The sequence below is a fragment of the Myxine glutinosa genome, chromosome 3, assembly GCF_964187855.1.
Source record: "Myxine glutinosa chromosome 3, kmMyxGlut1.1, whole genome shotgun sequence".
NCBI lineage: Eukaryota > Metazoa > Chordata > Myxini > Myxiniformes > Myxinidae > Myxine > Myxine glutinosa.
Window position 1 is genome coordinate 82,416,009 of NC_136263.1, and position 25,238 is coordinate 82,441,246.

Here is a 25,238-nt window from a genome sequence, read left to right on the forward strand (position 1 = left end):
TGTACATTGAATGGAGTTCACTCCGACACCCTTCCAGCACACAGCACATGGCCACTTCCCAGTTCTTTCCACCTCACCACATGCTTTACCACTGCCATCACCTTCGTCTTTCCTATATTCACCTTCAGACCTTTTGTCTCCATACATTCCTTCCACTTGTTCATCTTTTCCTTCAGTCCATCCATACTTTCCGCAATCAACACCAGATCATCTGCATACAACAACTCCCACGGTAAACCCTCCTTTACGTTCTGAGCCAGCACCTCCATCACAGCTACAAATAGTAGTGGACTTAGTACCGACCCCTGATGCACTCCCACCTTCACCTCAAACTCACCACGGTTCCCGTCCTTCGTCCTTGCAGCTGTGCACGCTCTTTTGTACATTGCCATCACTACTCTGATCAACCATTCCTCCACTCCTAACTTCCTCAATGCCCATGTCAATACTTCACGTGGAACCCTATCGAATGCTTTCTCCAGATCAACAAACCCAAGAAACAACTTCTTCCTCTTCTCCACGTACTTCTCCTGCAACTGCCTCACAATAAAGAGTGCGTCTGTCGTTCCTCTTCCTGGCATAAATCCAAACTGCATTTCGTCGATCTTCACCTTCTTCCTTATCCTCCTCTCCAACACCCTTTCCAATACCTTCATTCCATGCTCCCATAACTTTATCGCTCGGTACGAGCGACACTCCAGAGGGTCACCTTTCCTCTTGTATAGAGGGACGAGGGTACTCAGTTCCCAATCCACTGGAATGCGGCCTTCTTTCACCACCAGATTACAGATCTCTGTCATTCTCTTCACACCCCAACTTCCTGCTGCCTTCAACATATCTCCCACAACTCCCGTCGGCCCTCCCGCTTTTCCACTCTTCATTGCTTTTATCGCTTCCTCAACTTCCTTCTCAGTTATCTTCTCTGCCAGTCCTAAAACTGGGTTACTCTCTATGTTGCCATCCCATTCATTCTCTGTATTCAACAGCATTTCCATTTATCTTTTCCATCTTCCTTTAATTCCATCTGGGTCCACAATGATTTGTCCCACTTCATCCTTGAAGCAACTCACCCCCATCACATCACACCTCTCTTTCGCTATCTGCTTTGCAATCCTGAATACCACTCTCTGCTTCCGAATCCAAGCTTTCTGCAAACATTTTCCTACATGCCTCCTGCGCCTTTGCTACCTCTTTCTTTGTAGCCTTCTTGGCTGCCTTATAACTTTCATGCTCTGCTTTTTCTGCTCCCGTACCCTTCGCCTTCTGCCACTCCTTGAACTTCTTCCTCTTCTCGTCAATCCTCTTTCCAACTTCCTCATCCCACCACCATGTTTCCGAGTGCCTCGGTGGTCCTTTTGTCCATCCACATACCTCACCAACGGCTCCCAACAGACTATCTTTCATTGACATCCAACCACGTTCAAGCTCAACCACATCATCCTCTACCCTACTCAGCCTCTCTTTTAATGCCTCCCTTACTGTCACCTCTTTCAACCTCCACACCTTCATTCTCGGTTGGTACTTCACCCGCTGAGCTCTCCTCGCACCTTTCACCCTTATGTCGCAGACAACCAAGTGGTGCTGTGAAACAGCCTCCTCCCCCGGGATCACCTTTGTGTCCCAGAGGGGCCCCCTATCTCGCCTACGCACCATCATGTAGTCAACGGTTGTTGTCGACCCACATGGCGTGTATGTAACAAGAATATTATCCTCTTTCTGGAACTGAGTATTGCAAATCAACAAATCAGCTCCATCAGCAAACTCCAAAATCCTTTCACCTTCTCCATTTCTCACACCATATCCGTAACCCCCATGAACTCCCTCAAAACCGTCCATACTCCTTCCCACATGTCCATTTAGGTCTCCTCCTACCACAACAACTTCCTCATCTTTCACGTTTTCCATCAGCTTCTCTATCGCACACCAGAACTTGTCCTTCTCTTCATTGTTCCGACCAACCTGCGGAGCATATCCCGAGATGACGTTCACCAAGAGCTTTCCAATCATCATTTTCACCATCATCAACCAATCACTCACTCTAGTCACACTCACCACACTGTCTACAAACTCCTCAGAAAACAGGACACCAACACCATTCACGCCCTCCGGGCACCCTTGCCACACAAACTTGTATTTCTGTCCCTGCCTACCCTTCACCATTCTCACACCACTTCCCTTCCATCTCGTCTCTTGCACACAACATATGTCCACTCTTCTTCTGATCAATACTTCCACCACTTCTCCTGAACTCCCTGTCATTGTCCCTACATTCCATGTCCCAAACCTCAGAAACCGATCTCCACTTCGGGCTGTACCCTGGCCATATGTAGTTGTAATTGTCATGGTTCTCCCCTTGAGGCAATGTCTTTATGGCCGGATGCCCTTCAGGACGCCAACCCTCTTAGTCGCCTCTTACGACACGCAGGGATACGGTGTACCTATTCTAACCAGGGTACACACCGGGATCCTCTCTAACGATGTTCTAATCATTTGCACCTGAGCTGGTGCACCTGATTCTAATTTTAGGTATTTGAAATAGTGATAAATGCAGGGTTGTACTTACTTTTTCCACATGCGAAATTTGCATTTATGTTTATTTAAATGATACAATGGACTACAAAATGTAAATGTTTCATGAGTTTTGTTATATTATATCACCTTTATCTATCAATATTGTTGAAATGAAGATCAAATAGCTGTATGTTGAAATATGTTAAAAAGGTCAAAATTTACATGGGGTGTACTTACTTTTTTGCGTGACTGTATATATTGAGAGCCGCTGTTGCTTGGGTGTGGTGGAGTCATCAGTCAGCTTCGGTTAGGTACCATAATCATAAAGTAACCGTTTCCCTTTTTATGCCTCTGCCGACGAAGTCGCCGGAGGCATTATGTTTTTGGGTTGTCCGTCCGGCTGTCCATCCTTGATGGGCTTTAGTTACCGCAATAACTTGAGAACGGCTGAAGGGATCCAAGCCAAACTTGGTGCAGGTATGTATAATGAGATAAAGATGAACTGATTAGATTTTGGAGTCACCAGGTCAAAGGTCGAAGGTCATTTTAGGTGAAAATCCTGTTTATATTGCGATAAGTTGTGAACCAGTGATGGGATTTTGACCAAAGTTTGGAATAAGTATTTATTATGGTGAAAGGATGAAGTGATTAGATTTCTGCATCAATGGTCAAGGTGCCAGCCAAGTAAAAATGTGATACTTGGGAACAGCTGAAGGGATTTAAATTATACTTGGTACAAGTATGTATAATGATGCAATAATGTGGGCGGAGGAATATTGGTCGACGTCGTGACGTCGAAGAGTGGAATTCTAGTTGTCCAGTCCTTGTCTGCTGGAACAAAGATCAAATAGTCTCTTGAAAGAAACCCACCCACTCCTGGTCATCACACAATGTAGGCACATCACCGATTTATTGGACTGCATGCCAGTCCACTGGCTTCTTAACTTGTTCGCTGAGGATCGTATCTGAAGGTCCATGCAAATACCAAGATCTCAGTATGACGCACTTTATGGTATCGACATGACGTTTTCCATGTTGCAGGAAATCATTCACATCATTCAACCATCGGTTAGCTTATTTCAAGTGTTTGAGTATTATGATCATTTGTTTTTTCAAAAAGGTTTATCTTTTTTGGAAATTATAAATTATAAATTACTAGGGCATGCCCGTACTATATCTATATCTAAAATTATATCCCCCCCTCTATTTACATGAAATGGTTTGGTCCATGAAATGTTTTGGTCCATTCGCAACGCCAAAGCGAACGGCGAACGCTTTACATGAAATGGTTTGGTGCATGAAATGTTTTGGTCCATTCGCAACGCCAAAGCGAACGGCGAACGGCTTGCGAGTACAGTGACAATCCCCCCGGGGTTTTTATTAGTTTTAAAACATAGTTTAACGCCAACATAGCGCCAACATAGTTTGCAAACGTGAAATAAATGAATACGCTCTCAAATGTGCCATCCGAGGCAGAGTGTGTCCGCCACGTTCGGCACACGCGATAGCTCGCTGCTCTCTGATTGGTTGAATCGTTTTTTGGACATAGCTCGGTAAGTAATTGTCCGATTAATATGAAACCTTGAAAAGGCACATCCTCGGGTCCCCAGCAATATACCTGGCAAGTTTAAAGTATATCGGACCCGTGGTTGTCGAGAAACAGCGGTCACAGACAAACAAACGTACAAACAAACACACAGAGATTACTGGAATTATAGATAGATAAATTTTGGAAATTAAAAAAAAAAAAGAATAAACATCTCGACCCCCTGCAGCCACCTGCCCCACTGCCCCCCTCCCCTCCCCTCCCCTAGATTGGGTGCATGGCCAAATTCAATTTTCAATGATTTTGACATCGTAGAAAATAGATCATTAATTGAAAAATTTAGCAATCACTAAACATATGGCAGGTGGTATTGAAGAGAACATCGTTTGAGTTTGGGATGCAAATTTGCACCAGATCATGCTCCCCCATCAGCGCTGGATAATGCATTGAAAGAGAACTGTGACTTTACTTACCCGACGTAGTTTGGCATAGCGCGCCGCAGGCATATCCAACCCATTGCTTAGATTTCCCATAGTGGGGCCATCGCTGATACCTGTGGTGGCAGAACGTGCATGTATTAATCCAATGTTAAGGGTGTGAAGGGGAAGATTAAATGTAAAATGAAAGTGAAAAATTAGGTAAATGGAAAACAAAATACTGAAAAAGAAAAATTATACTCCACTGCAACACCCACAACTGATCAAAAGGGTCCAGGGGCATAAAATTATTCTTCAAAAACTGCTCCAAGTGGTATATACAGGTGATGGACAAAAAATGGAAAGACCAATGATAAGTTACTTAATAGGGTGTTGTACCACCACATGCGGCCAGTAGGCCTGTATGCACTGTGGCAGAGTCCACCAGAGTCTGAAATTCTGCAGGAGGGATTTGGAAGCCTTGAAGGTCTCCATTTTAAAATTGACTACAAGGGCATAAAACGGTATATACAAAGTGCCAACAAAGGGACCGGTTTTTTTTATTATTCATTTATTAATCATGACTATTTTCCTTGTAATAAAAATGTACCTTGTCCAGTTTTCAACGAGTTTTTAAAATGTATATAAATTCAGAGGTGATGTCGAGTGTATGAAAGTGTAAGTGTGCATTTCAAAGAGTACGTGTGCATAATAACTTCGAAATAAGAAGGGGAAAAAATCTCTCAAATTTCCCCAAACTCCCAATAGTCAGGTTCATTATGTTCAGATTTATAATTTCGTTCTTTTTTTGTGGAGATTAGCAAACCTATACATTTTTGGAAAGCTTATAGCACCAGGAATCCGAAAAACCATGTTTCCATTTGCGCAAATTTTTCTTTGGCGGCCATATTGGATTTTCAAAATGGCCACCATCGGAAACCTATTTTTCGCGATATCTCAACATCCGAACCACCTAGAGTGCTGATTCCAACACCTATACCCACATTTTTGGGGATGAGGAATCACATGAAGCCATCTAAAATAATCTACACCTACCCTGGGATACCAGGTGGCAGCCTACAGCGGATTTTCAAGATGGCCACTTTCAGGAAACATGTTTTTTTCTGAATATGTATACCACATTGAGTGATGTTTCGCCTCAGTACAGTCATAGTCATAAATGGGATCATTTCAACATGTTCAGTTCATGTACATGGAAAGTCATTATATCAGACCTAATAGTTCATTTAAAATAAACCTCATGAAGCTCACAATTACTTACCTGTTGTCGTTTTATATATTTGCAGGTCTTGAGAGAAGATGAGTGAAGTTACGACTCAGCCCACACAGTGGCAGCACTGCATAATTTGTCAAACCGCTTCAGCAAAATATGGAACGCTTGTCCAGCAGCCCAAACCGGACTCGTTTGAACACTTGCTACAAACCCTTAATGATAGAGCAGCCTACCATGATGGAAAATATGTTAAAATTCACAGTCGCATAAAGGATGAAACAAGTGAAAGTCTGCAATTCAATAATGCAGTTTGGCATCGTATCTGTTATTCAAATGCAACCAACAAAGAGAAGGTACAACGTGCCAAAGACCGCCATCAATATCACATTTCAGCCGGCTCCTACACAGAGAAAAAACGTGGACAAAAGCGAAAAAGCACAGAACTGGACGAACCATCAACTTCCACCACCAGTCCGTTTACACGTTCTGCAACAGCTCCATTCATTAAGGAACATTGCTTTTTCTGCCAGGAAGATAACGAGCAAAAATTGTACACATTGAGAACAGAAAACGGTGGGAAAGCATTACACGATGCTGTGGAGCTGTCTGGAAATCTCACCCTGCAAACTAGGTTAAACACATCCATCTCACCCACTGATGCACATGCAATCGATGTTCAATACCACAAGTCATGTTGGACAACAAATGTATTCCATGTGTTACGTACCAAGGATAACAAGGGAACAACAGAGAGAGGTCATCCGTTTCAAACATCATGTTTGATTGAGTTGATTAGCCTTGTCGACTGTCAAACTCAGAATAAACAATACTTATCCATGGCACATATTGAAACAACATACATCAACTTGCTTGGTGGCACAGATGCATTGGCGCACCACTTCCCTGCATATAGTAGACACTGGCTCAAGGAGAGAATTCTTCTAGAACTACCACACGTAACGTCTGTTAGGCAAAAGGACAGGAGAAAACCTTCTGTTCTTTACTCCCCAGATGCATGCGAATCCGATATGGTTCAGTCTGCCATGATAGAAAGTGAAGTAGACGATCTGAATATTATCTATAAAGCAGCAAAGGCATTGCGCAGAATTATCAAGAACTTCCACCAACAGGAAAACTCATCCGATGCTATACAGGTCACTAGCAGCACAGATGATGTTCCAGCAGCACTCCACGCAATGATCAGATGGGTTATGGTGGGGCCAACAGAAACACTAGAAACTGAAAAACGAACCACTCACGTTAACAGAGAAGTACTCACTGTTAGTCAGATGCTATTGGGTGGATTCAAATCTGACAAGCAAGTGAACTATAGGCCCAAAACTGATTCTGCGACCTTCCGATCAACCAAATCACAAGAAACTCCACAGTCTCTAGGATTAGCCTTGGCAGTTCACCATGACCTTGGCAGTTCCTGGATCCACAGCAACATGGCTACTTCAAGGACAACGATGGGGAATTGAAACCACTAATGACAGATGTACCACCAGCACCGAAAGCAATACTTGAGATGGTCAGATGTCAGTGCAAAGGAGACTGCTCATCGAGACGGTGTTCGTGCCGTGCCAATGACTTGGCATGCACAGACTTGTGTTTGTGCAGCTCCGAATGTGAAAACGACGATGACTGTCAACCTGTTCTCTGCTCTGACGACAGTGATGAGGACATTTGAAAACCTATGAGGACAAAATGTTGATGAATGTTGACAAAGATAAAATTTCATCTATGGGAAATATTCTATGTTCAAATAAAAGTAATTATTACATGTATAATTATGGATTGTATAGCCTCATCTCTATATACTTACCTCTTGAATACATAAATCACCTGTTTAGGATATATGAGGGATGTGGTTTCATAATTATGATCCGTGTGCCACAATGTAGCGAAACATCACTCAATGTGGTATACATATTCAGAAAAAAACATGTTTCCTGAAAGTGGCCATCTTGAAAATCCGCTGTAGGCTGCCACCTGGTATCCCAGGGTAGGTGTAGATTATTTTAGATGGCTTCATGTGATTCCTCATCCCCAAAAATGTGGGTATAGGTGTTGGAATCAGCACTCTAGGTGGTTCGGATGTTGAGATATCGCGAAAAATAGGTTTCCGATGGTGGCCATTTTGAAAATCCAATATGGCCGCCAAAGAAAAATTTGCGCAAATGGAAACATGGTTTTTCGGATTCCTGGTGCTATCAGCTTTCCAAAAATGTATAGTTTTGCTAATCTCCACAAAAAAAGAACGAAATTACATAACAAACCTGACTACAACTAACAAATTACATATGCAGGCATTTCACTCTACCAAGCCTATTTTTGTCATCTCTGATGCTTATTTACTTCACATGGTATGATAATTACATGTCCATCAGTTTGTTTATAAGCCTTGGAAAGTCGGGCGAACTTTCCTCTAAATTACAAGAATGCATCTTCATTGGGCGTTGTTGTTGTTGTTGTATAGCCCCGGAGAGTTCTCTTGAACAAGCCCGCGACATGGAGACAGCCGATTGATTTCCCAGGAGCGACCCAGAGATCCCCCACATCTAGTAAGGTGTACCCCCGCCTTCACCAAGTCGGAGCCATGACAGAGTTATAGAGAGAGAGAGAGCGACAGAGACAGACACAGAGACAGACAAGTACAAAAAGTGTGTGACAGAGGCAGACATCTAGGAAGGTGAATGATCCCTGCATTTGTTGGGCTGAATATGTTGGTGAGACGGGAAGAAAGTTAGGACAACGCATCACCGAGCATCGCAAGGCCTTAAAGGAGAACGGACACGACCAAAACAACTTTGCAGATTTCGAAACATAAACATATCTTAAACACCTCTATTGAGTTCATTTCACAAATATCTTCGCGGTTTTATTAGAATTTGTCAAAATATCGCCGAACAAGCAAAATCAGTTTTGTCAAAACCGCAAACCGGAAATGACGTTTGCGAAGTAACCCAGGTTTTCGTTCTTAAAGCCTTGTTGGCTTCGTGACGATCAGAACATCGCTTTGTTTTCGTTACGATCAGTTGGAATCATGCCCAGTCGTTGTGTGGCTGCTGGTTGTTCTAATTGTCCAAGTGAAACCGTCTCCGTTTTCAAATTCCCAAAGGATGTTAAGCTGAGAGATATTTGGACGAAACAAGTTCAGAGAACACGGGCGAAGTGGATGCCAACTTCATCGTCGGTGTTGTGCAGCGAACATTTTGAGCGCCACTGTTTCAATGAAATCCCATAACTTAAAGCAAGTTTGGGATTTGCTGTACAACATAAACGGGTGCTCATTCCCTCAGCTGTACCGTCTATTTTCGTTCGTTCGGCAGAGAAACCAGATAAAAAGATGCGCAAATCCAAAGCTGCAGAAAAACTAGCAACGAAAAGGGTGAGTTGTGTGGCTTCTGTTTGTTTACATTTGACATTTGGTGACCTATATTCGAAATTTCTATCACTACATGCAGGTGAAATTGTGGTATGTGATACATATTATTTATTTATTCACAGGAATTTTCATCACTTCTCAAAGTAGCACAACCTGCTGCTACAACTTCTACATGTGATCAGAGCCAGGCACCTGCTTTCCATGATGGTCAATGTAGGCGTAGTTAGCTGTTCGCAGCACATGTGTTTCCAAACAGCATGGTGCAAAACCAGGGTGGTTGATAATGCATGAAAGTACTCCAGCGTTTTCCATTTCCTCTCTAACTTTAGGCATCTCCCTGCAGCACTTGCACTCATTCACCTGTGGCATGGCCTCACAATTACCACAACTGCACCTGTCCAGAAACAATAAGTATTTGCATATGTATGTCTGTTCTTACTAAAGCCTGTACATGAACACTACAACTGATACACCTGCAGTGTTGCACTAAGTCAATAAAGTCGTATTTCGTTTCTGTGTTTCTATCCATTTCTTGCCTCACGGCACCGAACATTAATTAAATATTAATTATGTATTCCATTGACCAGAAAAAGAAACTTTTTCAATTAAAAAAGAGACATAAAAATGAATACCATTCAGTATTTTGGAGGCGCCCGAGATCAAAATCGATCGCCATTGTGTCTGTGCCCGACGATTTCTCTTCTTCACTCTCTGGACGGTATGGTTCAAATCTGTATGGGTGAATCGAGTGTGATTCCCCAAGATTATTAACTTTCTCTTCATTTTCCGCATCAGATTGGTCAGAAATATCGCTGATATCCAGACTTACGCAACTATCGGAGTCGGTGTCTGCCATTGTTTACTATTGCGCAGTCACATCAGCTTCCTCCGATGACGTCACATCGTGGAGGGCAGATTATCGCGAGATGCTGGCCGGCGCGAGAGAAATCGTCTGCTATTGGCATTTTAAAACTCGGATATCTCACGATTCACGCATGCTAGAGCAACAATTTTTCCGCCAAACTTAATCTTTTTTGTTGCTACAATTAATTAATCTTAAACATTTGATGTCTATACTCATGTCAATTCCCCTTTAAAATGTAATTTTCCCAGGAGATCTGCCGTTGCCAAACATGGCTGAAGGCTGGCCGTGTTCCACAATGGGATAGTGTCAGCATTTTGAGGGCAACCCCAGTAAAGCCAGAAGATGGATTTTGGAGGGATGGCATGCGGAGGAAACCGTGACATAGCTCACGGAGGAGGTGATTGACTCGCCACGAGTGTTTGTCCCACTCATGTGGAAACGCACCAGGGATACTCCATTGTGTCATCAACCCGCATTTCCGAGCATATAAATTAGTAACTCGTTTGGATACACACTTCCCTCCAACCCCGCCCCCCTATCCCCCCCTCCCCCCCACAAAAAAGTTAAGGGGTCTGAACACTTGCCTACCCGAATGCAAAGTGCCAACTGTAAAGTTTGGTGGAGGAGGAATAATGGTCTGGGGCTGTTTTTCATGGTTGGGGCTCGGCCCCTTAGTTCCAGTGAAGGGAAATCTTAACGCTACAGCACACAATGACATTCTAGACGATTGTGTGCTTCCAACTTTGTGGCAACAGTTTGGGGAAGGCCCTTTCCTGTTTCAGCATGACAGTACCCCCGTGCACAAATCAAGGTCCATACCGAAATGGTTTGTCAAGATCCGTGTGGAAGAACTTGACTGGCCTGCACAGAGCACTGACCTCAACCCCATAGAACACCTTTGGGATGAATTGGAACCCCGACTGCGAGCCAGGCCTAATCACCCAACGTCAGTGCCCGACCTCACCAATGCTATTGTGGCTGAATGGAAGCAAATCCCCACAGCAGTGTTCCAACATCTAGTGGAAAGCCTTCACAGAAGAGTAAAGGCTGTTATAGCAGAAAAGAGGGGGGGCCAACTCCATATTAATGCCCATGGTTTTGGAATGAGATGTTTGGATGTCCACACTTTTTTAGTCATGTAGTATATATATATATATCTATATATATAAAGCAGTAAAGTATGTTTGTTTGTTTGTCCTCTTATAACTCGAGAACTACTCATCGCAGAGAAAAACCAAAGGCATATTCGGAATCGGTACGTCTCAGAGCAACGACAGCACACCTTAAATTTTTAAAAACTTCGGGTTTTAAAATTAGCGTATTAGCGCAGAAGCGCTAGCAGAAGAGGGAGGGAATCGAAGGGAGGGAGCGCAGCGCTCCCTCTAGCGCTTCGCAGCGCGAGCGCTTCTGTTAGCGTAATGGTGCACAGGCGGTTCTCACTCTTGCGCATGCGCAAATGCGCTGTTCCGATGCTTCATGTTCCTGCAAAGACTTTGGCGCATGCGCAAATGACGACACATGGGCCACTGTATGTTCGTTTAATACGTACGCGCTTTGATGGGCGGGGCGTATGGCGTTCATGAAATGGTCGAATGCGGAAGTGCTTGAAGCCGTTGCGAGCGACTCGCACGATCTCTTGTCATGGTCCACATGATTATCACAAAGACGTGCAGCTTCCAGCATTACGAGATATGATCGAGACCTAACTTTTGAGACCAGTCCCAGCCTTCTTGGCCCCGTGGTTGGTTCAGACGACCCCGACAAAGGACGTGTTGGATTTTATCGCGAGCTGATTCGAGCGCCGACGTGCCGGCGAACAAAACCAGTCATATCTTTTTAACGCGTGGTTCGATTTTTACAAAATAATCTTTTTCTTGAAGGGCTGAACCGTGCGCTCACAACGATACTGAGTTTGACCCTGGGAGAGCCGTTTTGCGCCGGCAAAGGCGCCTTGTTTTCCGTGATGACCATGTCGTGCTGCATAGATTACCATAAATTATAATATATTACCGGCAGCGCGTTCCGTGACATCACGGCTCACTTAATTGCAATTATCTCTGGGATTCCTTGGCCGAATCGTACCAACTTCTATACATATAAAGCAGTAAAGTATGTTTGTTTGTCCTCTTATAACTCGAGAACTACTCATCGCAGAGAAAAACCAAAGGCATATTCGGAATCAGTACGTCTCAGAGCAACTACAGCACACCTTAAATTTTAAAAAACTTCAGGTTTTAAAATTAGCGTATTAGCGCAGAAACGCAAGCAGAAGAGGGAGGGAATCGAAGGGAGGGAGCGCAGCGCTCCCTCTAGCGCTTCGCAGCGCCAGCGCTTCTGTTAGCGTAATTAGCGTATTTTGGAACGTTAATTTTTCAACTTCATTATTCGGAATCAGTATGTCCCAGAGAAACTTCGTAATGTTAATTTTTCAACTTCATCCGATTGACATGGGACCAACGGCATGTGACAGAGAGTGAAACATACATGCTACATTTATTTGACGACAATGAGTTCCGACTTCCGGGTTCGTGCCGCCAACCCTGTTAGGCGCCTCTTGCGGCACACAGGGAATTACCAGTGAACTGGTACTCAATTTGCCGATCTCGGTAGGATGACAGGCTGAGTCAACCCCCCTGGTGTTAAGGGGGAGGAGGAGGAGGGGAGGGGGAAAAGGAGGGGAGGGGAACGGGGGGGAGGGGGGAGGGGTAGGGGGGGGAGGGGAAGGGGGAGGGGCCCTTCTTCCCACGGGCACCCCCACACCCTCCCCTCTCCCCTTCCCCCTCCCCTCCTCTTCCCCATCCCCTCCTCCTCCCCCCTCCCCCTCCCCTCCTCCTCCCCCGCCCGGCAATGCCGGGTACTTCTGCTAGTGTGTGTGTGTGTGTGTGTGTGTGTGTGTGTGTGTGTGTGTGTGTGTGTGTGTGTGTGTGTGTGTGTGTGTATATATATATATATATATATATATATATATATATATATATATATATATATATATATCTATACAGTGTGGCCCCGTTATAACGCGATCGTTGAGGTCCATAAAATGTCATCGTGAAAAAAGCGGGGTCGCGCTAAATTGGGGTTCAAGAAAATCAGCGTTCAAACTGACCCAATGTTGACCTAACATCCTAAAACATCCTAAAACAACAAATAAAAACATTCAAGAATATTAGCAATCATCATTTACAGTTTATTTCTTTAAAAAGTGATCGAGTGTTCCTTGCTTGAACGTAGCATGTCGCTGGCTGCGAGCGAAATCTAGAATGCTTCTGAGTTGGAGGATTTTTATGTGGTCCACCTCCTGGTTCTCCAGCCAACGGAGGCTGGCCTCGAGGTGTTCAATGGCTTCAGACACTTTTGGGGGTGGGGGTGGAGGCTCTTCATTATCATCTTCTTGTGGCTCCAGAACCGGTACACTTGCCTCCGCCAGTGCTTTAGTTACGTTACGGACGATCTCTGCGTCCATCAGGTACTCATATATGTTTGGCTGTCTTCAGGCGTTTGGCTTTTAGTCCTGCTTCTTCTTCAACTTTGCAAAGCGACGCACGTAACTTTTCTTCTTGAGATTTACAGCCACGAAGCGTTGATTCCGGTATCCCGAGGTCTCGTGCAACTTGAGTTTGACTTTTAGTCTTGATCGCGTCAAGTGCGTGAAACTTATCTTTCACAGAAAAAGATTTTCTTTTTCTCGCAGTTTGTTCCATTTCCGGAAAGAGCAAAAAAAAAAAAAAGGTCCAATGACTCATCGCGTTGTATCCGAATTCGTGTTAAATCAGGGCGCTTAAAATCGGGGTTTCACTGTATATATATATATAGTTGTGGCCAAAAATATTGGCACCCTTGCACTTTTTTCAAATAACTCACAATTTCATCAAAAAATAATTTTAAATTGACAAAAGTATTTGGTCTCCACAATTCTTTATTTCACAGTTAATATTACAGAACCATTGTTTTTGATTCAGAACTTCATACATCCTTCTAAATCATAAAATAAAAGGAAATGGCATTGACAAACTTAATGACACCCTAGACTTAATATTTGGTAGCACAGGCTTTGGACAAAATAACTGCAGTCATGCGCTTCCTTTAGCCATGAATGAGCTTCCTATACCTCTCTACTGCCAGTTTGGTCCACTTTTCTTGTGCAAACTGCTCCAGTTCTCCCATATTTGAAGGGTGCCTTCTCCCAACTGCTGTTTTCAGATCTCCCCACAAGTGTTCAATGGGATTTAGATCTGGACTCATTGCTGGCCACTTCAGAACAGTCCAGCGTTTTGTCTTGAACCATTCCTGGATGCTTCCCCCATGTTTGGGGTCATTGTCCTGTTGCAAAACCCATGACCTTTGATGGAGACCCAGCTTTCTGACACTGGGTTGAACATTGCCCTCTAAAATGCCTTGGTAATCTCCCGATTTAATAATGCCATCCACACATTCAAGGCACCCACAGAGGCAGCACAGCAACCCCAAAACATCACTGAACCTCCTCCGTGTTTAACGGTAGGGAAGGCGTTCTTTTCTTTGAAGGCTTCATTTTGTTTTCTGTAAACTTAGAGATTATGTGCTTTACCAAAGAGCTCTAATTTGGTATCATCAGTCCACAGGACATTTTCCCAGAAAGATTTTGGCTTGTTCAGGTGTTTTGACAAACTCCAGTTAGGCTTTCGTATGTCTCTCTCTCAGCAGTGTGGTCCTCCTGGGTCTCCTACCATAGAACCCCCTTTCATTGAGTTGGCGACGGATGGTGCGAGTTGTAACTGTCGTACCTTGTGTCTGAAGGTCAGCTTGAATCTGTTTGGAAGTTGATCGAGGTGCTTTCTCCACCATTCGAACAATCCTTCGCTGCAATCTTCGATCAAGCTTTCTCTTGCAGCCACGTCCAGGGAGGTTGGCTACAGTGCCATGGGCCATAACTTTCCTGATAACATTGCGTATGGTGGACACAGGAACATCAAGGTCTCTGGCGATGGACTTGTAGCCTTGAGATTGTCCATGCTTGGCTCCAATCTTGTGTCTGACCTCCTCAGACAATTCTCTGCTTTTCTTTCTTTTCTCCATGCTCATTGTGGTACACACAGTGACACAAAACAGCAGAATGACTCCTTTTCTCTCTTCAAAATGGTTGAATGAGTGATTTTTATATTGCAGGCACCTATAACTCACCACGGGTGAATTCAATTCCAAAGTAAAGGAGAATCACCTGCTTGAAATCTAATTATTTCTAACAACTTCGAAAAGGTGCCAATAATATTTGTCCGGGCTATTTTAGGATTTCTGTGTGGAATAAGCTAATATTTAGTAATTTTTTCAGCTTTTTTTGTTTTGTTCCACTGCAAACCAAAGAAATACAGATGTGAATAACAAAATATTTTTTTATTTCAACAATTTTCTGGAAGAAATGGTGCATTATTTGAAAAAAGTGCAAGGAGGCCAATATTTTTGGCCATGACCGTGTGTACGACATATATATATATATATATATATATATATATATATATATATATATATATACATACATACATACATACATACATACATACATACATACATACATACATACATACATACATACATATATATATATATATATATATATATATATATATATATATATATATATATATATATATATATATATGTATATATATATAGTTACGATTCTGAGTGTAAATATACCATCATTAAAGGTTAAAGGTTTGCCCCCATAATTAGTCCATATGCAACACGTAGGTCACCTTAGAACATTAGTTATGTCATAGTATGTGTCAGGATAAGGCCATTTCCATTCGTGATACCTGCGTTGTGTAAAATAAATAAGTATAGGTCCCGTTCATTTTGCGGCCACCCTCCAAGTCGACCTCGTTGAGCAGCATCCATCCCGCGCCCCGATTCGGCTAAACCACCTCGTTTGCCAGCAGCGTTCGCTGCCTTGGGTTTTCGCTCGAAACCAGCCAAATGCCACGAGGTAGGCCTGGAAAGGGGGAGGAGCGCGAGGTCGGGGTGTGGCCGCGTCAAGCAGCACGTCAAAGGCGGAGACGGTGAGGGCAACGACCAACCAGGGCTCGGTGGGCATGGCTTAAGAGGGCGTGGTAAAGGCGCATCTAGCAAGTGCTGGAAGGTTCGCTGCAAAGGCTATATAAACGCACGCCCAAAGCCCTCAAAAGGACTGTCCGGGACTGACGCAACAGCGCGTATGACAGAGGATTGAAGGAATCGCGCTTGGTAAAGAGGACTGATGAGCGGGCGGGGGCTTTGTAAGAGGATTCATTGGAAGAGGACTGCAGCGGATACGCGCTTGTATGAGGACGTATGCTATTGAACTTGCATTGGAGAGCGCCTATTGAGCGGTATTGGGAGCGCATATAGCGCCAGTTCATCTAATACGTACGTGACCGTGGTCGCCAGTAACCGCCAGCCAGCCTTGCCTTTCGCCCTGTAATTGTCCGCTCCGCGTAAATGACCCGCGGGGAGCTTCTGCCGCCCTGACCATCTGCTTCACGGTACGAGTCGGGGACCAGAGTGAACTGCCTGGACGTCATCATCCCTGGACCATCGACCCGACCATCTACGTCCACGTGTGAGTGTGTCTGAGAGTGAAACGGGCCCGTGTCTTGGGATAAGTTAAGACTGTATAAGCTTCACTGTGTGTTCTTCTTCTCCTTCCTGTACAAATTGTAAATAAACCAATCTGTTCTTCCTGTCTTTCCTGATCCGACCGTATCAGTGTTTCCCTCCATTGGGTAAGCGTGGCACTATTCGGAACCGCTCAGATCGGGTTTAGTTCTTGTTAACGGCTCGGATCATGGCTCGCTATCGCTCGGCGTTTCCACTATAACCGTGATTCGGGCGGGGTTATTTCCTTGCTTCCTGGGAGGCGTTGGTAATTAGGTAATAGGAATTCGGCCTACGACCCTACTCAACGCTGACCGGAAGGAACGTCATAGCCCCGGATCGTGTCGGCTAGTAAAAGACAAGGGGACTAATCCCCCCTTGGTAAGGGGAAAGGCCGACGTTGAGATCCGCAACATTTGGTGTCAGGGAAGTGGGATTTGACCCGAAATGCGCTTAACGCACTCAGAATTACGAGCGGCCGAAATTTTATTAAAAACCAAATTATATTCGTGCCATGGATAGCCAAGACAGTCGGATGCCGGTGGGGGTAAATGAGGAGGTAGAGGAGGAATTAGAGTCAAAAACCCAGGACCCCAGGGAAGAATGGGAAGAGGAGGAGAACATTGATGAGGGTGCAGCAGTAGGGGTGGCAGGCGAAGAAAATGGTGGCGCCTCGCACATGGCGGCGAGTGCCGAGCCCGCGATGCCAGGGGACTTCCAATTATTTATGGCACAAATGAGGGCCTATATGATCAAGGAGGAGCATAAAATGGATGAAATGGGTGAGCGATTGGAAAACAAAATGGGAGAGCAATTGGGAAATCAAATTGGGGGAATAGAAAGCAAAATGGGGGGGGGCAATTGAAGGAAATGGGGGGCCAAATGAAGGAAATGGGGGGCCAAATGAAAGAAATGAAAGAGGGGTTAATGGGGTTGGAAAACAGGATGGCCACCCAAGAGAATCAAATGAAAGGAATGAAGGACGGGTTAAAAGGGTGTGGTAACAGATTAGGAGGCCAAATAAAAGAGATGGGGAAAGAAATAAAGTGCAGGTCAAGCGGGAAGGTCGCATTGGTACGCGACGAGGTAGCGCGATTTGAGGAACGCGGGGAAAGCGAGGTGGAGCAAAGTGCAGTTGAGTGGACCGGTGTAGAAATCGCGACTCGGGGTGTGGAAAAGCCGACGGCCGCCGAATTGGAAAGTTTATTTTATGTGCGCCAGCGGTCGTCGAGCTTAATAAAGAAAAATAAATTATAGTTGAAATTGGGGTTGAGGAGACGGCGGAGATAGGAATTAAATGGGAGAAAAAGATGGAATGCACGCAAAGTCTGTGTTCGCATCGTGATGTTGTGCTGCCTAACCCCAATGAGAATTTGCAGGCGCTGCTGCGGAAAAGGGTCCCGAAGGTGAGTAGGACTGTGTATGGCGCGAAAAGGTTTGGCGCGAAAGTGTTTGGCGGGAAAACATTTTTCGCGCGCTTGGGATCGCGACGTCACCCGGGCGCTTGTGGAAGGTCCGTGGTGCGCTGTGTGAAGGTGAATGGCGCGCGTGTGCAAACGACACCAAAGCGCGAGTGTGTTACAGAGTGCGAAGAAGAATGCACATTGGAGTGTATGTGGGAAGAGTGTGTTGAAACGGAGTGTGGAACAGAGTGCGAAACAGAGTCTGTGGTCATTTATCACTGACCTTTGCCGGTCCCTGTTGCGAAAAAGGTTACAAACCACTGCTCTACATGATAGATAACAATCCAACATAAATCTTGCAAATGACCCGGCTGAAAGTACGAGTGTTAAAGTTTCTTCAAGAACAGTAAGATACACTCATACATCAGTGCAAAGTGGTCTCAAATGGATGCATAGATGCCCAAAAACCTCTGCTGAGGAGAGGTAATGTCAGCAACACATCCATCGACATTACGTGGGGTTCACGTCTTGTTTCACCATATACCGTTCAAGTGAAACAGGTGTCTTGGGAAACTTGGCTTAGGAGTCCAAAAATAAGAATAAAAAAAATAAATGCAATTTCTCAAGAGCAAATGCACCTGCACCAAACACTGGAAAAAATTTCATAAATCATATATTTTCTCATGTGCATGTGAGGAGCAACTGTAATCAGCCTCACCTGTGAACTCGCCATCAATGGCCAAAAACTCAGCTTCATCAATAGCTTGGTAAATTATGTCCAGGCTGTCTTTGAAATCTAAATGAAATAAATGCAAGATGTTCAGAGGCAAGATCAGATTTTTGTTTTATTTATCACATCAGAAACGAGAATGGCACTCGGTAGAGTGCATACCTCCACCAGGCCGAACAGTTTGTTTTGTATCCCACTGATAGACCGGATCTGGATTCGGACCTGAACCAAAATCTAATCGGCTTGTTCTCGTCACCTCGCCAACTCATCCACCTAGTTTGGTCATAAGTCATTCATAACTTTTTTAAATATGATGCTATAAATCACTTTTCGCCCGATGCCTCAATGGTGAAGAGTCACTTTAAAATTAAGTAATTCTCGTATCTGAATCCATATTCAGATCTTCACCCAAATCGAAACGATTAGTTCTTGTCAGACACACAACCGGTCCACCAACTTTCGTCCAAATCCGTCCCCAACTTTTTGAGATATCCTGCTTTGTATCGTTTTAGGCCCTATCTCACAATGATGAAGAATCACTTTAAAAAATTATAGTAGCCGGATCCAAATCCGGATCTTCAACAAAATCTAATCATTTCGTCCTTGTCACATACACTACCTCTCTGCCAAATTTCGTCCCAATCTGTCCACAACTTTAAGATATCTTGTTCACAGACAGACAAACAGACAGACAGGGGTGAAAACATAACCTCTATCCACCTTTGGTGGCAGAGGTAATAAAAAAAACAAGCATTTTTCCCTCGACAGCAACACAAAAACCAGTAACAAGTGGCAGCGGCAGTGTCAAGAAAATCAGAGAGTGAGCGTGACAGAGCAGCAGTTCAAATTCAGCAGTATAAGCAGCAGCAACAGCGGCAGTGGCTCCACAAAGCAGCAGCAATAGCAAAAGTGGCTCCACAACACAGCAATAGCAACAGTGGCTCAAAGGCAGCAGCAGGAAGGAAAGACAGTAGAAGCAGAAGGAAGGAGAGCAGCAGCAGCAGCAGAAGGAAGGCGCGCAGCAGAAGCAGAAGGAAGGAGAGCAGCAGCAGCAGAAGGAAGGGCAGTAGAAGCAGAAGGAAGGGCAGTAGAAGCAGAAGGAAGGGCAGTAGAAGCAGAAGGAAGGAGAGCAGTAGAAGCAGAAGGAAGGAGAGCAGCAGAAGGAAGGAAGGAGAGCAGCAGCAGCAGCAGCAGCAGAAGGAAGAGCAGCAGCAGCAGCAGAAGGAAGAGCAGCAGCAGCAGTAGAAGGAAGAGCAGTAGAAGCAGAAGGAAGGGCAGCAGCAGCAGCAGAAGGAAGAGCAGCAGCAGCAGCAGAAGGAAGAGCAGCAGCAGCAGCAGAAGGAAGAGCAGCAGCAGCAGCAGAAGGAAGAGCAGCAGCAGCAGCAGAAGGAAGAGCAGCAGCAGCAGCAGAAGGAAGAGCAGCAGCAGCAGCAGAAAGAAGAGCAGCAGCAGCAGCAGAAGGAAGAGCAGCAGCAGCAGCAGCAGAAGGAAGAGCAGCAGCAGCAGCAGAAGGAAGAGCAGCAGCAGCAGCAGAAGGAAGAGCAGCAGCAGCAGAAGGAAGAGCAGCAGCAGCAGCAGAAGGAAGAGCAGCAGCAGCAGCAGAAGGAAGAGCAGCAGCAGCAGCAGAAGGAAGAGCAGCAGCAGCAGCAGCAGAAGGAAGAGCAGCAGCAGCAGCAGAAGGAAGAGCAGCAGCAGCAGCAGAAGGAAGAGCAGCAGCAGCAGCAGAAGGAAGAGCAGCAGCAGCAGCAGAAAGAAGAGCAGCAGCAGCAGCAGAAGGAAGAGCAGCAGCAGCAGCAGCAGAAGGAAGAGCAGCAGCAGCAGCAGAAGGAAGAGCAGCAGCAGCAGCAGAAGGAAGAGCAGCAGCAGCAGAAGGAAGAGCAGCAGCAGCAGCAGAAGGAAGAGCAGCAGCAGCAGCAGAAGGAAGAGCAGCAGCAGCAGCAGAAGGAAGAGCAGCAGCAGCAGCAGCAGAAGGAAGAGCAGCAGCAGCAGCAGAAGGAAGAGCAGCAGCAGCAGCAGAAGGAAGAGCAGCAGCAGCAGCAGAAGGAAGAGCAGCAGCAGCAGCAGAAGGAAGAGCAGCAGCAGAAGGAAGAGCAGCAGCAGAAGGAAGAGCAGCAGCAGAAGGAAGAGCAGCAGCAGCAGAAGGAAGAGCAGCAGCAGCAGAAGGAAGAGCAGCAGCAGCAGAAGGAAGAGCAGCAGCAGCAGAAGGAAGAGCAGCAGAAGGAAGAGCAGTAGAAGCAGCAGAAGGAAAGGCAGCAGAAGGAAAGGCAGTAGACGCAGAAGGAAGGACAGCAGCATTAGCAGAAGGAAGGAAGGGCAGTAGAAGCGGAATGAACGGAAGTAGAAGCAGTCGAAGGAAGGGCAGCACTCATCGCCTATTACTATTAGATTACTGCAGGCCATATTTTAAACAATCGATGGACAAAGCAAACTTGGGCTTAAAAGAAATGAATGGTGAATAATGGCCCCCGCTAAAACAGCAAATGCACGATCGTGAGTGAGTGAGATCGCTCGTGATGCCTCCATCGCCTGAACTTGTAATGGCATTCAAACTAGTACAGTACAGTGCAGTACAGTGCAGTGCAGTACTCACTTTTCCGGGTGATCTCCATGGCAGAGAGAGAGTATACACAGCGCGGTCAGTGCGTCCTTCCGTTCTCAGTTACCGTTGAGTCCTGCACGTGGAAACCACGCGGGCGGAAACGATCGTCCTCAATAGTCCGTGTGGACCTACAGTCCCAACGGTGTGTCCGGAATCACCTGCAGAAGGGATTCACATTCAAGCCCCAAGTCCCGAGATGCAAACTGCGCGAATCTCTGACTTCCTCCAATCATGGATCCGACCTGTTTACGTCTGTCCGTGGTTTATGGTTAGGAGCAAGAAACACGCGAAATCCGCGTACATTTAAATAGCTCTAGTTTATCCCCTAGACTATTTCATCCAGTTTTTTACCGAATATAAAGTAAAACAATGACAACCCTTAAACTCATCATAATTTCCTTTTATAAATTAGGGGAAAATTGTCATTTATATGTGGTGAGGGAAAGCGCAATCGGTTCATATAGAGAAGAATTTGCATTATTACCTATCTTGACTCTATTTGCTGGGAAAACTTCGACCATTTTGGATACTAGGCGATATTCCCTTTAAAATTATTTCCAAGCTGTGACCATTTAATAACACAAAGGCAAAGGAATCCATCGCGGATCAAAGAAAAATGTTGGTTGCTATTCTAAGGAAATACACGAACCTAAGCCTGAGGGAGTAAATAAGGAATTCATAATTGACCATTTTGAACGTTAACCGAACAAGATATGTTGTATAAAAATCACATACGCTTGACAAAAAGACAAACTCGAAAATTCACAAGTCTCTACATACGGTTTCTTCAACATATGTGCTTCTTCCAAAGTAAGGGGAAAAAAATACTTGATTGCGATTTACTTGATATTTTATTTTTTGTTCGCTCAATTATTTTACTTAACTGTATAAAGAAATATGTACTTTTACCCAGATTAATATTTGCTTGATAATCGACATCTCACATAAGTTGCAGATGCTAAGCAAATATTATTTTGTAAGAAAAAAGGCGAATTCTACAGTCGAACTAAATTAAAATGTGCTACACCTCAAACAACATTGCAGCTACGTGTAAAAAAGAAAATTCGGACCAGAGCATTTTCAAGTATATGTAAATTTATTTAATGTAAGTGTAAAACTTTAATGTAAAAAAATGTAAAACTTTTTTATTTTTTTTTACTAAAAAGATGTCAAAAAAGTTTGCAATGAGAAATCTTCACAGTGACAAAATTTTGGAAAAACGATAGTGATGTGCACTTCACACATCTTAACAATACACGTACAATTAAACAATTAATTATGCCGATTAATCCATCTATATTACTATTACTTTTAGTATATGTACTGCACAGCACAGCACACCTCTCTCTTCCCAACATCCCCCTCTTCCCTACACCCCCGTATTACCATTTATCAAACTTCTTTCCTTTCTTCCCACTTACCCATCATTCCCCTTCCCTCCTTCATATCTCCTGACATCCTCCATTCATTTATTTTTCTCAAATGAAAGGTTTCCAATTTAACTCCAGTCCCAAGTTAGTGCGTACGTAATAAATAAATGACGCGTATACCCTTATCCTATTGTCGTGTATGCAGTGCAAATGTTCACCGTTGTATCCCTACACCGGGACCGGGTTGTATCCCTACGCCAGAGCTCGGATGGCGCTGCTGGGAATCGGGCCTTGATCGGCAGAGTGAATAAACGCGTACGACAATTGATCGTAGTTTGTCGAGATACTTTACATGGCGACGAAGGCCCTGGTGCGGCCGTCACTTTCGTTTTCTGTAAGAAAGCCGATAACATCACTGTTCGATAATTTCTTAAGACACTAAGCTGAACTACTTTAATGATCTGATGGCAAAAGTGAATCAAGTCATTGAGAGTTTAATTATACTTCAGCAAAGTGAACCATCGTATACCATCGTATTGTGGCGGACACAAAAGCCCACTGGCGTGGTGACATCATTCCGCGCACCAAGTGGGCGGTGGCCATGCCCGAGGGGTAGGCGTGGCCTCATGATATACACCGGGCGCGCAGCCCGGAGCGGCGGGAGCGCGCCAGTGTTACAGTGAGCTCCTGAAATAAAGACGCTTATAAGTTACCGCTTGTCCGCTTCCTCCTTGCTCGCAAGCAGCGCGCGTAACGCCGCGCTTTACTGGTGATCCCCTCGACGTTGGATCTGCCGGAGCGATCCTTCCACACGCGACGCCATTACCATGGCCAACTTCATCAAACTTCCCGAATTTTGGGAGGCTCAGGCCGAAGTCTGGTTCGTCCAGGCCGAAGCCCAATTTCAGCTTCGGCGCCTCACCGGCGATGACACGCGCTATTGCCACGTCGTCGCCTCCCTCGGGCCCGGCACGGCCACTCAAGTTGTGTCCGTCCTTCGCCACCCACCGGACGGCCACAAGTACGAGGCACTCAAGCGGCTACTCCTAGCCACGTTCGGCCTCACGGACGACGCACGGGCCGACCGCCTCCTGGATCTCCCCGAGCTCGGTGACACGCGCCCGTCGGTCCGAATGGACCATATGCTGTCACTGTTGGGCGACGAAGCCCCCGGTTCTCTATTCCTGGCGCTTTTCCGTCGCCAACTTCCAGCGCAGGTTCGCCTCGCGTTGGCCGGGACCGGGCTAACGGAACCCCGAGCATTGGCAGCCGAGGCGGACAAGTACTTCGCCGCTTCGGACACGCGGGCGAGAGTCGGCGTGGCCGTCACGGCCCTCGTGGCTGATGCTGCTGATGCTGCTGCTGATGCTGCTGATCCACAGCATCAGCTTATACAGCATATGCAGCATGCTGATACGCACCTCGTGACCGCCGCCACGCCCCGCCCACCGCCGCGGCGAAAACCGCCACCGCGGGGAAACCCACCAACTCCACCGGCCTGGCGGAGCCAGCCGCGCTCCTCCAGCTCCACCACCTGGTGCTGGTTCCACGCCAAGTTCAGCCACGAAGCTCGGCAGTGTCATCCGCCATGCTCCTTCAACAGGTCGGGAAACGCCTGGGCCGGCGCTCAATAGTGGCGATGAGCGCCGGCCGTTCGAGCAGCCTGCTGTTCATAACGGACACCTTCTCCGGGCGCCGTTACCTGTGCGACACGGGAGCGCAGGTGAGTGTCGTTCCCGCCAGCACATCAGACAAGCACGCCGCGGGTGGGGGCCCCGCGCTGCTTGCCGCGAACGGGACGCCCATCCGTACGTACGGAAAACGCTGCCTCTCTCTGCGGTTCGGAGGGCAGGTTTTCCGATGGACGTTCGTCACCGCCGACGTGCCCATGGCACTGCTTGGCGCGGACTTCCTGTGCGCTAATGGGCTCCTGGTCGACGTCAAGCGCAGACGTCTTGTCCAGGCCGAGATGTTCAGCTCGCTCGCTTGTGCGTTGCCCAGCTCAACGAGCGGCTTGCCAAGCGGCTTGCCGAACGGTTCGGTTCCGGCCACGTTGGTCTGTACGCTTCCGGCAGCGGACGAATTCACCCGCCTCCTCGCCGGCTTCCCGGCCCTCACGCGGCCCACCTTCTCGGCGGGGGCCGTCAAGCACGGGGTGGCCCATCACATCCCCACCGTCGGGCCACCGGTCTACGCCCGGGCACGCCGCCTCGAGCCGACGAAGCTGGCGGTGGCAAAAGCGGGGTTCGCTACCCTGGAGCGACTCGGCATCGTTCGGCGCTCAGAGAGCGCTTGGGCGTCGCCGCTGCACATCGTGCCGAAGCCCGGCAGGGGATGGCGACCGTGCGGGGACTATCGCCGTCTCAATGACGCCACGACTCCCGACCGCTACCCCGTCCCCCACATTCAGGACTTTTCCGCCCGTTTGGCGGGCATGTCCTTCTTCTCGAAGGTGGACCTCATACGCAGCTACCATCAGGTCCCCGTCAGGCCGGAGGACGTCCCGAAGACGGCGGTCATCACGCCATTCGGACTCTTCGAGTTCCTGCGCATGCCCTTCGGTCTGA

At 46.2% G+C, this 25,238-nt stretch overlaps 1 protein-coding gene across 1 annotated transcript in view; it reads right to left on the minus strand.

Moving 5' to 3' along the window:
- LOC137423420 (poly(A)-specific ribonuclease PARN-like) overlaps positions 1 to 22,034 on the minus strand; it is a gene marked incomplete in the record, with an annotated part of 200,382 nt that extends 178,348 nt beyond the window's left edge. Inside the window, 4 exon segments of the mRNA XM_078774234.1 lie at positions 4,531 to 4,610; positions 18,691 to 18,768; positions 21,293 to 21,459; positions 21,786 to 22,034. Of these exon segments, the coding sequence (XP_078630360.1) occupies positions 4,531 to 4,610; positions 18,691 to 18,768; positions 21,293 to 21,311 (177 nt within the window).
- Between the last annotated feature and the right edge of the window lie 3,204 nt (positions 22,035 to 25,238).